At 35.5% G+C, this 16,606-nt stretch overlaps 2 protein-coding genes across 2 annotated transcripts; one reads left to right on the plus strand and one right to left on the minus strand.

Moving 5' to 3' along the window:
- The first annotated feature begins 406 nt into the window (after positions 1 to 406).
- f3a (coagulation factor III, tissue factor a) lies at positions 407 to 5,275 on the plus strand. The gene is made up of 6 exons (XM_073863786.1): positions 407 to 646; positions 759 to 870; positions 1,503 to 1,702; positions 1,792 to 1,976; positions 3,806 to 3,974; positions 4,597 to 5,275. The coding sequence occupies exons 1-6, from the start codon at positions 568 to 570 to the stop codon at positions 4,740 to 4,742; spliced, it is 891 nt and encodes a 296-aa protein (XP_073719887.1). The 5' UTR covers positions 407 to 567; the 3' UTR covers positions 4,743 to 5,275.
- An 851-nt stretch (positions 5,276 to 6,126) lies between these two features.
- Positions 6,127 to 13,285, minus strand: acp5b (acid phosphatase 5b, tartrate resistant). Its single transcript, XM_055182149.2, has 6 exons — positions 13,098 to 13,285; positions 12,642 to 12,832; positions 8,763 to 8,890; positions 8,493 to 8,684; positions 6,903 to 7,050; positions 6,127 to 6,802 (listed from the first exon to the last, which is right to left on the minus strand). Exons 1-6 carry the CDS (start codon positions 13,168 to 13,170, stop codon positions 6,563 to 6,565), a joined length of 972 nt encoding a protein of 323 aa, XP_055038124.2. The 5' UTR covers positions 13,171 to 13,285; the 3' UTR covers positions 6,127 to 6,562.
- Positions 13,286 to 16,606: the final 3,321 nt, after the last annotated feature.

Below are 16,606 nucleotides of genomic sequence, written 5' to 3' on the forward strand. Positions count from 1 at the left end.
CAGTTTTCAGAGCTACTGTATAATTATGGTAACACACTTTAACCATGTTTTAACATTAGTCCCTGCATTACCTAATATTAACTAACAATGTTTGTATTAGCAAATTTTAAAATAAACATGCTCAAGATTAGCCAAATAAATGCTGTAGAAGTAAGTTCATTTTAAGTTTATGTTAACTAATGTAGTTAAATAATGTTAGCATATGTAACCTTACTGTAAACTGTTACCCAGTGAGCGCTTTTAAAAATATATATAAAAATAATTACAAACAGATTAATAGCATTCTTTCACGTCTTATCACGTAATCAGCCAGCTGCATTAACAGTCTGTAATACACAAGGGAAGTCCTTAAATGGTCATGCTTGTAGGCGGGGCTAATTACCATATTTCGGTCTCTGTAGTCACCGCTGGACTTTCGGCGCATTTTGCACTTGAATACTCGCTCATGAGGACGATATAAATCCCACTGGGAGTGGATTTCATAATACCTGTCATATTCTACCTGGTCATAGGAGCTTTAACTTCATCTTCACACTGTACTTGGATTAAGTTTTCAATCGGGACAATATGGAAAGTTACAGAGAAACGAGACTTCACATGATTGTGTTTCTCATTGGTATATTCTTCACGAGAGCTTGTGTCTCAGGTGAGTCTCTTACCTGCGCCCTTAAGATTTCATGATTCATAACTTAATGTATTTTGTTGCTTTTCTGTTGCATTTATTATTTTAATGTAACTATTTTTTTCTTTTTTTGTAGAAATCACTTTTCCAAAAGCTCAGAATGTCGCGTGGTCCTCCATCAATTTTAAGACCTTGTTAACGTGGAGCCCCAAGCCAACGAATTATTCATACACTGTTGAGTTTTATCAGTAAGTTATAGATCGATATTTAATCTGTTATGGCTGTTATTAAATGAATGATGAGGTTAACTTTTAAAGCAATCAGCTAGCTATTGAACTTTCTAACACATAACACGTGCTAGTATGAGATAGCCCTCCTATAGGTTTAATTAAAGTATATTATAAAAGTAAAAAAAATTAATTATAACACAGTCAATACACATATACATATACTCTATATATATATATATATATATATATCACAATTTTTAAAACCATATACATGCAAAGGGTTTCGATCCCATACAGCCAAAATGGTTTAATGGTTATTTAAACACATCAATTGATCCTTTAAAATCTTTTAAAAGTTTCCTTTGTATTATGATGTGATCTAATTACATATTTAAGATATTGATTACATATTTAAGTCATAAGATATAGACTTTTCTCACTATGTAATCTGAGTATGTCCATAAACTAAATTTTATGTAGAGTGATATTGCACAACCATCCAGTGCTAAAACATTTGCATTAAATTTCAAATTGCATTCATCAGCTCTTGTGCAAATCCACACCCATAACCTGTTACAGCAGGCACCAACCTGTCTTGGCTTTCATGTATCATAAAATCCATCCTAAATCTCCTTTTTAAATTACTGCAGAATTGGCCAGAACAGAGAACGGACGCGTAACTGTATCAAGTCTGTTGAAACTGAATGTGACCTGACTTCTGAATTGAAAGACCTGAATGCTTCTTACAGAGCAGATATCCTCTCTGAACCCCCACGTGGGGTCAACTCGGATTTGATCGAGTTTCCTCATACCACTTCTGACAGATTCTCCCCTTATAATGACACTGTCAGTATACTGTACATTACTGTATAGTATGATTATAACTCAACTTTTTATAAATATGTTGCTATAATGCTACAAATACTATATCTCTCTCAGCTGTCATCGGAAGACCAGAATTTGAAGTAGAAGTGAGCAGTGATAAAAGGAAAACAACACTGCTTGTAAAAGACCTGCCCACAGCTCTCTTCAATGAACATAATGAGAGACTCACTATTCGAGATGTTTTTAAGGATGACCTGCAGTATAAGGTCATATACAGGAAAGCTAAAAGCACAGGGAAGGTGAGTGTGCTCTTTTTCTTGTTTATATATATATAGATTAAATAATGACTTTTCTTTCCGACTTTAATCTGGAATGGTTTATCCAACTAAATAATAATGATAATAGAGAAATACAATCATTTTAGCACATGGCTGTCTTAGAAAAGCAGCATTAGTTTAAAAATAATAAGCTAAATAATAAGCTAATACAAAAATGTGTTGTTTGTTGTAAAAAATATTACTTAAATCCATGTAGTTATCATGTGATTTGTGTATGTTCATAAAACAAATACTGTGTATTGTGGATGCTGTAACTTGTTGCATTTTCATTTATTCACCTGTTCAAAAGTTAGAAGCATTTGATAGAAATGTTTCTTGTGATCTTTAAAAACTTTTAATCTGAAAATACTTTTTTGACAAATAGTTGCACAAACATATAACCATGACCCTGGACCACAAAAACGTCATTATTATTTAAACATCTGAGGGGTGGTTTCCCAGACAGGGATTATCTTAAACCAGGACTAGGCCTTAGTTTAATTAGGAAATATAACTCATTTTAACAAACATGCCTTGCTAAAAACATTTCTTGTGTGCATTTTAAAGCAAAACAAAGCGTACTGATGTATTTTAAGATATGTCAGTGCAAGTTGTTTTCAGTTTGGACAGCCCTTACATTTATTTCAGTCTAGGACTTGTCTAATCCCTGTCCGGGAAACCGCCCCTGAAAGTTTAATAATTAAGCTTTCCATTGATGTATGGTTTGTTAGCATGGGACAGTATTTGGCAGAGATACAACTATTTAGAAATCTGGAATCCGAGTTTACAAAAAAATTTAGAAATTCGCCTTTAAAGTTGTCCAAATAAAGTCCTTAGCAACTGCATCCACTTACAAAAATAAAGTTTTGAAATATAATTTTGACCCATACAATGTATTTTTGGCTTTTGCTACAAATATACCCGTGCTACTGGTAAAGCCCGTATTACTGGTTGTGTGGTAGGGTATTTCTTTTAATTTATTTTATTAGAAAAACTAAAATATTATTTAAAAAAAATTAATTTTTAAATGGATAACTTGGATCAAATAATAAAGAAAAGGCATCAAAAACTGACTATAATTGTTCAGAAATGTTTAAAAATTATTTCATGATGAGACCTCAAGAAGATGATAAAACATATATTTTTAGAGGAAAACACCACCGTTTTTCAATGTTTTACTATGTTTTTACCTCAACTTGGATGAATTAATGCATGCCTATCTTTTTCAATGCTTGCACTTTTAAACTTTGTACAGAGCTTTTTGAAAGTGTTAGCATTTAGCCTAGCCCCATTCATTCCTATGGCTCCAAACAAAAGTTTTATTTTGTGCCACCATACTTACTTGTGTAACTACTCATGAAACAGTCTTTAAATAGGAAAAACATGGAAGTGTTTGGTGGCTTCTAAATTCATCCCTGTTTGGAGCCGAACGAGTGGGGCTAGGCTAAATGCTAACACATTCACGAGTTGAAAGATGCACGCATTGAAAAAAGATTGGTATGTATTAGTTTGTATAAGTTGAGGTAAGAACATAGTAAAATATTGAAGAATGGTGTTGTTTTCCTTTAACGTTTGTATGCTTTAAAATTTTTAAATGATTGAGTACCCTTTAAAAAGGTCCTAATATGTACCAGTTAGGTACAGAAATGTAAACATTTGGTTCCAATATGTACCTTCTTTAAGGTACTAATATGAACTCTTTATGTGCATAGGTGTACTTTTTGTGTACTGCCCCAGTGACAGTTTACAGTAATTATACAGTTATTGTATTATAGTACAGTATGTGCTAATATCTGTTTTTTCTTCCTCAGAAAGAGAAGATAAGTAAAAGTAGCACCATTGATCTGACGGATTTGGACAGAGGAGTGAGTTACTGTTTTAATGTTCAGGCCTACCTCGCCTACCGGAAGGCAGATAAACAACTCGGGGAGCTCAGCCAAACCAAGTGCTCACCAGAAGAAGACTCCTCTATCTTTGAACGTAATGCTTTTACAGTTTGTATATACAGTAATTGTGGGTTCGACTTGACGTGTCAGGGGTTTTTAGAGGACAAGAATCTCAGGAGTAGCAGCGTGTTGGGAATTTGTTTGATAAGGAGTGGTTAACTTTCCCAAAATAGATCAACTCCCTTGACCGTAGATGTCGTACAGTACATCCTTTGTCAGCTAATATAGCATCATATCTGAAGATATTGTGGACATTGTCAATGTCTATTATAATAACAGTCTGATTAGGAGACCAGTCAGACAGATGAGAACAATAGCAGTTGTGGCTGATAAGAAGTGCATTGGGAGTATTTGTAAATGAAAGATTTCCGTTTTGTGGTTCCTTAGATTTAGACATTTTGAAAAATGGTTAAAAAATGGTCCCTAGATGTAACTCGGGCAGTACACCCCTTCAACAGTACACCTTAGTACCTAAAGAGTTCATATTGGTTCCTCAAATGTACATATTGGTACCTAAATGATAGGACCTTTTTAAAGGATACCGCCACAATCACAGCTTGGAACCATTTTTCTGACAGTGTTTAAATCAAATTCAACAGTAGCCTAAATCAAATGTTCCTTTGACATTAATGTCGCTGATTCAATGTTTTTTGCAGAGTATGGAGTGGGTGTCATCGCCGTAGCAATTTTGATTATCATTTTGGCGATATCTGCGATCATCATCATTATCGTGTTGTGCTACAAACGAAGAAAGAACGCCAAAAACACCGAAAAAGAGGGACAACCATTGAACGACGTGTGAGGAGTGCGGACTGGACTCTTCCTTATAAAGGGAGGATGGTGTCCCAATTTAACATTCCTTTGTAAAACACTGGAATCCGAAATTGTGTTTCTGTGAAACCTCAAAATGTAGATATGTTAGACATATAATTTAGCAAGACGGCCTTCATATTGTCAGGTGGTGGGTTCTTTGTGACTTTAGGTGAAATGTACTGTATGAATATTTTTTTTATAAGCACTACCTTATTCTGTCTACTTAAATGATGCTAACAATACTGTATGTTTTACTGAGGTTTTGTTTTTGTACATTTGGGAGAAGTAAAATCAAAGCACATCTGTAGAGAACACTAATTTATTTTTTTAGGTGGTAAAATAGTAAACTGTGTATTTGTTTTTGAAGATTATTTTGTGTTGTTGCAGTAAAAGACTGTTTACTGTTTACCTAAATCTAGTTTGCTTTTGCTATAATATACACAAGCTGTACTATTATATTATTTTGAAACGGTACTGATCTGGGATACGATTTTTTTATTAAAATAAATATTAGGAACTTTGTCTCTATCTGTTTTTTACTTTAAATCACACGGTGTTATAACGATTATTGAAATAGTCATATGGCGCCCCCTATTGTTAGAAAATGCCCCGACTGAACACAGCGTTGCATCACTATTTCAAACAGCAAATCACAATGTTTTGCTAATTGGATTCATTGCAAAGCTCTTTTTTCTTAAAAAACAACAAAACCAGGAATTAAAACATAAACACAACAAAGAATGATAGTTACATGTAAGTGAGATTGTGCAAAACGTGTATAAAAGATTCCACTTACATTACATTTATGCATTTTGTAAACGCTTTTATCCAAAGCTCTATGTGTGTGTGTGTGTGTGTGTGTGTGTGTGTGTGTGTGTGTGTGTGTGTGTGTGTGCCCTGGGGTCGAACCCATGACCTTTGGGTTGCTAACACATTGTAGGCTACTAACTTACCAAGTATGCAACAGGAACACTAAACCATGGGTTTTCAAACTTGAAGCACCCCTGAGATTTTAAGTAAATATTTTTATAATTTATTAAAATATTTCAACAGCACATTTGCAAGTTTAACAAGTTAAACATGTATTTTTCATACGTATAAAGTTGTTATCAGTAGTATTTTATATAACGTTTTTTCTTTTATTATTTCATTTCCATGGTAGCGTTACATAATTAAGTAAGTGTCACATGACATGCAGATTAAACAAATAAAATATATTATTTTATTAGTAAGGTTTTATATATTTTTTACGTTTATGTATTTATATACATTGTATTACGTAATTATAAATTATAATTAATGTATTAAATGTTTTAATCATTTCACGAATTCCCTGCAATTCCTTCGCCAACCACCAGGGGCGAACGCGGAAACCTGCACTATTGTTTTTATTGAATTAGCAACATACAAAAATTACAAGGCTTGACAGTAACAATACAAATACAAAATATGCTAGGGGTTTTACAATAAAATATTAAATAAAGTACAAATTTTCAAAGTTTTCAGTGCCTTTTGCTTTAAAGAGTATCTTATAGAATCAATATAAATTTCCATTTCTTTTTTTTAAAAACAGGGTTATTGTCCAGAAAATTTACATTTGTGAATATGAAATTTTGCTAACAGAAGAATCAGATTTATTATGTTAATACTATTGGTAGTATGGTAGTCTCATTGATTCTTCAAAACACCAAAAAGCACATGTTTCCAAAATAAAACAAAATCAACATCAATATTCTTAACAATAAAATCACAAACATTACCCTGGCTGTGCACTTAACCAACCATTATGGATGTAGATGTAGAATGATGTCAGAGTTGACGTTTAGAGATTGATGTCTGATAAACACATTTCCCATCTGGCTGGATATAACTTATCAGCATTTCACTCGTATAGACCTCAAAGTACACAAACGATCCTGTCGTCTTATTGACAGCGTTGGAGAAGAGCTGCCAAGATGATGGAAAGCTTTTCTTGTGGTCGGTAAAGATTTCATCAGCAATTCCAGTTCCACTAACCACATATGAACTTCCATCATCTTCTCTGATAAACTGATAAAATAAAAACAAAATTGTTAACTTAAGCATTTTTGGTTTTATCTCACACTGTGTCTGCTCCTATTGCTTGATGTACTTGATGTAAGTTACCAACCTGCAGGCTGTGGTCATGACCACACAGATATAAGGAGACACTGTACTTCTTTAATAAGGGCCGGAGATATGATACCAGACACTGGGTTGGTCCGTGATGCCCAATTGACCAAACCGGATAGTGACCGGCCACAATGACAAATTCAGACCTTAGGATTATTAAGCAAAAGAAAAATAGGCTATGTTAATTACTTAATAATTTAATAATATAAATCACACCAATAAAATCTATGTATATGACAATACATTTACAAATTTTATGAACTATTCCTTTAAAGGAATAGTCCATTTTCTTAAAAGAAAAATCCAGATAATTTACTCACCACCATGTCATCCAAAATGTTGATGTCTTTCTTAGTTCAGTCGAGAAGAAATTATGTTTTTTGAGGAAAACATTGCAGGATTTTTCTCATTTTAATGGACTTTAATAGAGCCCAACACTTTATACTTAACTCAACACTTAACAGTTTTTTTCAACGGAGTTTCAAAGGGCTATAAACGATTCCAAACGAGGCATAAGGGTCTTGTTTAGCAAAACGATTGTCATTTTTGACAAGAAAAATAAAAAATATGCACTTTTAAACCACAACTTCTCGTCTCCCTGGTCCTGTGATACGCCAGCGTGACCTCACGCAATACGTCATGACATCAAGAGGTCACAAAGGAAGAACGCAAAACTACGCACCAGTGTTTACAAGTGTGAAGAAAAAGGACCGTTCCAACGTTGTTGTATGTGGAATGAAACTAATTAATGTCTTTGTGTCGGTTTATTGTTTACAATGGTCCGCAAATGTGCGTTTCATATATGTAACACGTGACCTCTCTACGTCACTACACATTTACGTTAGGTCGCGCCGGCGCACCACAGGACCGGGAAAGACGAGACGCCGTGGTCCAAAAGTGCATATTTTTTATTTTTCTTGTCAAAAATGACAATCGTTTCGCTAGATAAGACCCTTATGCCTCGTTTGGGATCGTTTATAGTCATTTGAAACACAGTTGAAAAAACTGTTAAGTGTTGAGTTAAGCATTGGGCTCTATTAAAGTCCATTAAAATGAGAAAAATCCTGCAATGTTTTTCTCAAAAAACATAATTTCTTCTCGACTGAACAAAGAAAGACATCAACATTTTGGATGACATGGTGGTGAGTAAATTATCTGGATTTTTTTTATTTAGAAAATGGACTATTCTTTAAGTCTTCGTATTTTAATACAGAATGCCAGGAGTGTTTTTCATGTTTTAAATCCAGGAGTGAAGTAAATGAAGGAATGTGACAACAATGGAGTTAAAGGAGTGTGGCAGGTCATGGCTTTTATAAACATGCCCTTAAATTCCTGTTGAAGGATTAATGTTTGTCCTATATAAAACAAAACACATCCCATACATTCCAATCATATTGAAATCCAGTTTATTATTTGTTCACCTCCTTGCTATGCCTCATGTTTGTTTTGTCAGATAAAGTTTAGCCCGTGCCCGTGGTTGCGATAATGTTAGCTAACATTGCGTCTTTATGCATCTTTGAAGGTCATTGTGAGGAGGGGACGTCACACAAAAGCTCATAACTTACAAACTTCAGTTTTCACAACTTACTTGGTGCTTTGAAGTTTCTCCTCGATCCACTGCAGCTCCTTTTTGGCAGCAGCATAGTCCTCTGGACCTCCTGGTTGAAGTTCATCATAGGTATTCCCACACAAAACCACAGTATCAATCATCAGAATCGTCATGGAAGTGTTACTATGAGGAATCTTGAAGTTCAGTTCGTAGTAGAGATCAGGGTAGATCCTGTCAAACATTACCAGAACAATTCAGAATGGTCATACATTCTCATATGTCCTTTATTTTATGTAGCCTTTGGCTCACCATCTTTCAGATCTGTTGGAGTAAGCGATCTGGGCTGACACGTTTCCACGGTGATCATGATTTCCTGCTACAAGGTACCAAGGCACAGGGATGAGAGCCGGATGAGAGAAGACATTCTCATAGGTAGACTGAGGAACAGAGTGAATTCACCATGAAAGATGTAACACTTCACTCTCCTCATGAAGATTAAAAGAAATATACTATCATATTATTTCTTACTTTTATTCTCATTCATACTGAGTTTTTCTCTTTCACACTGTATATGGTGTTTTTAATCCATTATGTATTTAATATATATTTTATATGTTATGTATTATGCATTGTTTTATTATGTATTTATTGTGTATTATTGGACTAATACGTTTTCTGTGCACATGTTTATTTTTATGTGTATGTTTGTCAGACAAAATGGTATACTAATTTGCAATATGTACCTTTGAGATACCAATATGTGTTTTTGAGGTACCAGTATGTATCTTTGAGGTACCAGCATGTACATTTGAGGTACCAGTATGTACATTGAGGTACCAGTATGTACATTGAGGTACCAGTATGTACCTTTGAGGTACCAGTATGTACCTTTGAGGTTCCAGTATGTACCTTTGAGGTACCAGTATGTACATTTGAGGTTCCAGTATGTACCTTTGAGGTACCAGTATGTACATTTGAGGTATCAATTGGCATTTGATTTGTATATTTTATATATGAGGTACCAATACTGTAGGTACCATTGAGGTACTAATATGTATCTTTGAGGTATTAATATGTACCTTTGAGGTACCAGTATGTACCTTTTAGGTACCAACATGTACCTTTGGGGTATGAATTGGCATTTGATTTGTATATTTTATATATGAGGTACTAATACTGTAGGTACCATTGAGGTACTAATATGTACCTTTGAGGTACCAGTATGTACCTTTGAGGTACCTTTGAGGTACCAGTATGTACCTTTGAGGTACCAGTATGTACATTTGAGATACTAATTTTGCTCTCTTTGGTACCAATATGTACCTTTGAGGTACCAGTATGTATCTTTGAGGTACCAGCATGTACATTTGAGGTATCAATTGGCATTTGATTTGTATATTTTATATATGAGGTACCAATACTGTAGATACCTTTGAGGTACTAATATGTACCTTTGAGGTACCAGTATGTACCTTTGAGGTACCAGTATGTATCTTTGAGGTACCAGCATGTACATTTGAGGTATGAATTGGCATTTGATTTGTATATTTTATATATGAGGTACCAATACTGTAGGTACCTTTGAGGTACTAATATGTACCTTTGAGTTACCAGTATGTACCTTTGAGGTACCAGTATGTACATTTGAGATACTAATTTTGCTCTCTTTGGTACCAATATGTACCTTTGAGGTACCAGTATGTATCTTTGAGGTACCAGCATTTACATCTGAGGTATCAATTGGCATTTGATTTGTATATTTTATATATGAGGTACTAATACTGTAGGTACCATTGAGGTACTAATATGTACCTTTGAGGTACCAGTATGTACCTTTGAGGTACCTTTGAGGTACCAGTATGTACCTTTGAGGTACCAGTATGTACATTTGAGATACTAATTTTGCTCTCTTTGGTACCAATATGTACCTTTGAGGTACCAGTATGTATCTTTGAGTTACCAGCATGTACATTTGAGGTATCAATTGGCATTTGATTTGTATATTTTATATATGAGGTACCAATACTGTAGATACCTTTGAGGTACTAATATGTACCTTTGAGGTACCAGTATGTACCTTTGAGGTACCAGTATGTACCTTTGAGGTACCAGCATGTACATTTGAGGTATGAATTGGCAATTAATTTGTATATTTTATATATGAGGTACCAATACTGTAGGTACCTTTGAGGTACTAATATGTACCTTTGAGGTGCCTGTAAGTACCTTTGAGGTACCAGTATTTACATTTGAGATACTAATTTTGCTCTCTTTGGTACCAATATGTACCTTTGAGGTACCAGTATGTATCTTTGAGGTACCAGTATGTACCTTTGATGTATCAATTGGCATGTGATTTGTATTTTTTATATATGAGGTACCAATACTGTAGGTACCTTTGAGGTACTAATATGTACCTTTGAGGTACCAGTATGTACCTTTGAGATACCAGTATGTACATTTGAGATACTAATTTTGCTCTCTTTGGTACCAATATGTACCTTTGAGGTACCAGTATGTACATTTGAGATACTAATTTTGCTCTCTTTGGTACCAATATGTACCTTTGAGGTACCAGTATGTACCTTTGATGTATCAATTGGCATGTGATTTGTATATTTTATATATGAGGTACCAATACTGTAGGTACCTTTGAGGTACTAATATGTACCTTTGAGGTACCAGTATGTATCTTTGAAGTACCAGCATGTACATTTGAGGTATAAATTGGCATTTGATTTGTATATTTTATATATGAGGTACCAATACTGTAGGTACCTTTGAGGTACTAATATGTACCTTTGAGGTACCAGTATGTACCTTTGAGGTACACTCTAAAAAAATGCTGGGTTGTTTCTAACCCAGGGCTGGGTCACTATTGGACAGAACACACTGCCGGGTTAAAATGACCCATCTGCTGGGTTATTTTAACCCAACTGCTGGGTTGTTTCAAGATGGTTGATTGACAATATCTCTGCAATTTGGTTAAAACACCCCAGCAGTTGGGTCATTTTGACCCAGCGGTGTGTTCTGTTCGATGGTGACCCAGCCCTGGGTTAAAAACAACCCAGCACTTTTTAGAGTGTACCAGTATGTACATTTGAGATACTAATTTTGCTCTCTTTGGTACCAATATGTACCTTTGATGTACCAGTATGTACCTTTGATGTATCAATTGGCATGTGATTTGTATATTTTATATATGAGGTACCAATACTGTAGGTACCTTTGAGGTACTAATATGTACCTTTGAGGTACCAGTATGGTTCTTTGAGGTACCAGTATGTCCATTTGAGGTACCAGCATGTACCTTTGAGGTATCAATTGGCATTTGATTTGTATATTTTATATATGAGGTACCAATACTGTAGGTACCTTTGAGGTACTAATATGTACATTTGAGGTACCAGTATGTACATTTTAGATACTAATTTTGCTCTCTTTGGTACCAATATGTACCTTTGATGTATCAATTGGCATGTGATTTGTATATTTTATATATGAGGTACCAATACTGTAGGTACCTTTGAGGTACTAATATGTACCTTTGAGGTACCAGCATGTACATTTGAGGTATCAATTGGCATTTGATTTGTATATTTTATATATGAGGTACCAATACTGTAGGTACCTTTGAGGTACTAATATGTACCTTTGAGGTACCAGCATGTACATTTGAGGTATAAATTGGCATTTGATTTGTATATTTTATATATGAGGTACCAATACTGTAGGTACCTTTGAGGTACTAATATGTACCTTTGAGGTACCAGCATGTACATTTGAGGTATAAATTGGCATTTGATTTGTATATTTTATATATGAGGTACCAATACAGGTAACTTCAAGGTACTAAAATGTACTCTTTGGTACCTTTGAGGTACCACTATGTACATGTGATGTACTAATTGGCATGTGATTTGTACATTTTCTTCACAAGGTACCAATACTGTAGGTAATCTTAATTAGTGATAAGTGCCTCTAGGGGGAGCCACTTTTACATTGTTTATACTGTCTCTCTAAGAGGTGTAAAAAAAGTGTTAAGAGTGTAAAAGGAGTTCATTTAACCAGAGAACAGTGTGTGCTGTATAGCCTGCAATATATGAGTTACTACTAGAGCAATATGTAAACAGACAATGTGAAAGGGTTTGTGCAATATCTAGACAATGTACAAAGGATCTCTCAAACCTTAAAGCGACTGTCATCAACATTTTTGACACCGCTGTAGTAGAAATGATCTCCCAAGCTGAGGACAAAGTCCAGGCCTAAGCTCTCAGCAATTCTGCCCAGTTCATCCGCTGTGTCTCTCTCATGTGGAGTGTAGTAGGGGTAAAAGGGAAGTCCACCCCAATCTCCAATCCCAGCAAACCTTAGAGAAGCTGTAGAAAGAGAAGACACATATGGACTGACTATAGTTACAAAAATCACACAGATACATTTAGGTATTAAGAAAGATCATCAATCAGTCAGTGCATATAAATCATATATTGTACACATAATTTTACAATGAGTTCACACTTGATCACATGAAAAATAGTAAAAGAACAGGTTTTTCTGCATTAGAAATCATGTGACCTCTAACAGCTTTACACATGCTGACATTTAAAAATACAGATTATAATGAAAACATGAGAAACTCATTACCTTTTTCATTGGCCTGACATGGTGTATATATCATCTGAAATGAGATGACAAGAAGGAGAGTCAACCACGCCATAACATGCTCTCAGATGTCCGATCTGATCTGTAAACGCTTGCGGTGGAAATGAAGCTACCAGTACAAGAGTCACACAGACAATGAAACCACAAACAGCTTAACGCTTTCAGCTTAACAAACTTCCTGTATTGAGCTTAAAGTGAAACATGTGAAGCAGTGGCCAATGTGTACACAATATACAGATAAGAATCATCATCAGATACTAATATAGATCAAAACTGAGAAATAAATAACACTATGTTATTGTTATATAAGTTATAAAAAATATACATTCATATAAATAATAATAAAAAAAGAAGAATACTCCAATTTGTATTTTATATTACAATTATTACAGTGTTATCAGTGTGTTATAACTACATAAATATTTTAGAAAACGTTAATATTAAATCAACTTATTTAATAATCTAGTGATTCATTACTCATATGTGACAATATCTTTGAAATCCAGTCGTCTCAAAATCTAGTATTTTTGGAAGCCCATTTCCGCCACATAAGAAAAAAAACATGCTCTGGTAAATCATAATTATGAGATAAAAAGTCGAAATTATGACTTTAAAACTTTTGTGCGAGAGGGGGAGTAGTCAGGACCATATATGTATAGAGGGGTTGCAAGTTTACAAACATTGCAGGGTGCGCGCGCATCCAGGGGGCAGAAAGCCCGATTGGTGAGCTGATCTGCTACTGCAACAACCTTAATTATTGAAGCGTTCTTTATTGTTTGTATATAAATAAGACTTGATTTTAGTTGGATCTGTTTTTCTGTCTTTATTTTTGCAGTTTTACTGTGATACATGTATGAATTATAATTTTATAATTATAATGCTAGTAACGTAATAGTCGCATCTACTGGTATGTTAACATCAGGCACCCAGCACTGACTCTGTTGGTACTATTTTCCACGCAACAATTCCTTGGCATTTTGACTTACAGACACCGCTACGAGCATACAACACAATGCACTTCTCTTCTTTCTGCCCCTCGGTTGCGCGCGCAACCAGTTAGTGACGTCGCCGTGCAACCCGTCTATAATAAAGGCTAGATGCGCTGCTGGCCAATTGAGTGGAACGTCCGCATTTGGCGGCCATCTTACCACAGGGCGCTCGCTCACTCATAGCTTTGCGTTTAACAGAGCATGTCCTCTTAAATGACCATAACTTGCTAAATTTTCTATCGATTTTCAAACGGTTTGGTTTGTTATAAACATCAGAGATGACACTGCAAACTTTTGAATAATTTTCATGAAACATGTTCAAGCATCCAGAATTATTGCCACGTTAAAGATACAATTTGTATTTATGCGCCGCAAGATGGCGCCAGATCAAACAAAAACAATGATGTTGTTTACTGACGCTCTGAAGCAGCGTGGAATTATGGGATTTGTAGTCTTTAACTCAACCGCTGATGGCCATCAATCAGACGAGAATGAGAAATCACGTTGATGGATAAGGTAATCAAGTCTTGTAAATGTTGCGTTTGATGACATCATTTATTTCATTATGTAAGTTTATATGTGATGTTCAAAACGAAATTGTTAGTCATATTGATATTACAGTATTAGTCCAAATTCGATGGTAAACACAGCTCAGAATTAAGTTTTCAACTTACAATCTACAATGATTTTTCAAATAATGTATTGACAGTACAATTCTTATTGTGAAGTGTCTTAAAATGACCATTTTTATATTGCTGTACAATACCTTTTGATGTGCATATCGTCCGCGGGAAGACACGCTGATTACAATCTACACACTAATGTTGTGATCAATATAATAGCATACGTTTTTTGAAGGGTTACTTATAACTCACCCATCGCGTAAAACACAAGCAGGATCAGAATCTCGGTCTAGTTAAATGTTGTCGTGAAGCTCTCTCTATCCAGATAATGCAACAACAAATTGATCCTCCCTCGTTTTGTTCCAAACTCTTCTTGGGTCGTTTGGTTGGCCCGTACGCTTACAGGAGCTGACACAACCAGCGGCAGACGGTACAGAGATATCCATAAGTTCATAAGCAAGCGCGTAGCCCGACAGGCGCTATCGCATAGTTTCGCATTTGTCCACGACACTGGCTGCGTCCGAAAACTCAAGGCAGTGAGGACTTGTTGCCTCGCTGCCTCATGAGGACATGACTTCGGACTCGGAGGCCTGAAGGCCGCTCAGAGAAAGGCTTTCCGATGCACTTCAAAGGCAGCGTGTTTGAAACATAAACAGAGAGCGCCTTTGTGATAACTAATCACATATTTGAAAACTACAATACTAATTTCTCGCTAGAAATGCAATTAAAATGCTTAAAAAGTGAAAATATACGTTTATTTTCACTAAATTTGTGCTCCAGCCGCTTCCTTGGCCGCCATTTTATTTTTTCGAACTCGACCACTGTTGTCATGTGGTTTACGTCAGTAAAGGCGGTGACAAAGGGTCACATGGATATTAACGTCATTGACAGGAGACTGCACTGTGTCAATGGCTGCGTCCGAAAACTCTAAATTGCTGCCTTCTGAGGCAGCTTTCCAAGGCAGCAAGGCATCAAGGCATGTCCGAATTCAATGTTTGGTTTACTTCCTGTCTCCTGAGATACCTATGCGTGGACGTTCATTAAGAATGTGATTGGTCGAGTCCAGTTGAGTTCGAAAAAATAAAATGGCGGCCAAGGACGCGACTGGACCACCAATTTAGTGTAAATAAAGGTATATTTTCACTTTTTACACCTTTTAATTGCATTTCTAGCGATAAATTAGTATTGTAGTTTTCAAATATGTGATTAGTTATCACAAAGGCGCTCTCTGTTTAAATTTCAAACACGCTGCCTTAGAAGTGTGTCCAAAAGTCTTTCTCTGAGCTACCTTCATGCCTCCGAAGTCATTTCCTCATGAGGCAGCGAGGCAACGAGTCACTGCCTTGAGTTTTCGGACGCAGCATACGTTTTGAATGGAAATTTTCTCACGATTTATAAGTAGTTGAAAACATTACAGATATTGATAGTAATCAGCTGGACAAAATATATAACACTGGCCTAGTGATTTTTGGAGATTTTACTGCAAATATCTAACAAATTGCACCTTTAATAACGTTTGTAAGAAACCAAACAAAATTGAGCAAGTTATGGTCATTTTAAAGTACCTGCACCATTAAACACAATGCTACGAAGCAAGCTGTCTGAGGTAAGATGGCCGCCAGGTGATGACGTTAGAGACTTCGCCGCAACACATCCAGCCTTTATTATACATATCTATGGTCAGGACTAAGGAGTGATGATGTTACTGCGCCATGGTCGAACTTCTGCAAACTAAGAGCTCTTCCACCAAACAATATAGTTCACATTTTTTATCCGCTTTAAAAATCACCACGTTTTATTATGTGCCACCATACTTACTGTAACTACTCATGTAACAGTCTTTAAATAGAGAAAACATGGGAGTGTTTGGTGGCTTCTA

The sequence above is a fragment of the Misgurnus anguillicaudatus genome, chromosome 25 (assembly GCF_027580225.2).
Source record: "Misgurnus anguillicaudatus chromosome 25, ASM2758022v2, whole genome shotgun sequence".
NCBI classification, from domain to species: Eukaryota; Metazoa; Chordata; class Actinopteri; order Cypriniformes; family Cobitidae; genus Misgurnus; species Misgurnus anguillicaudatus.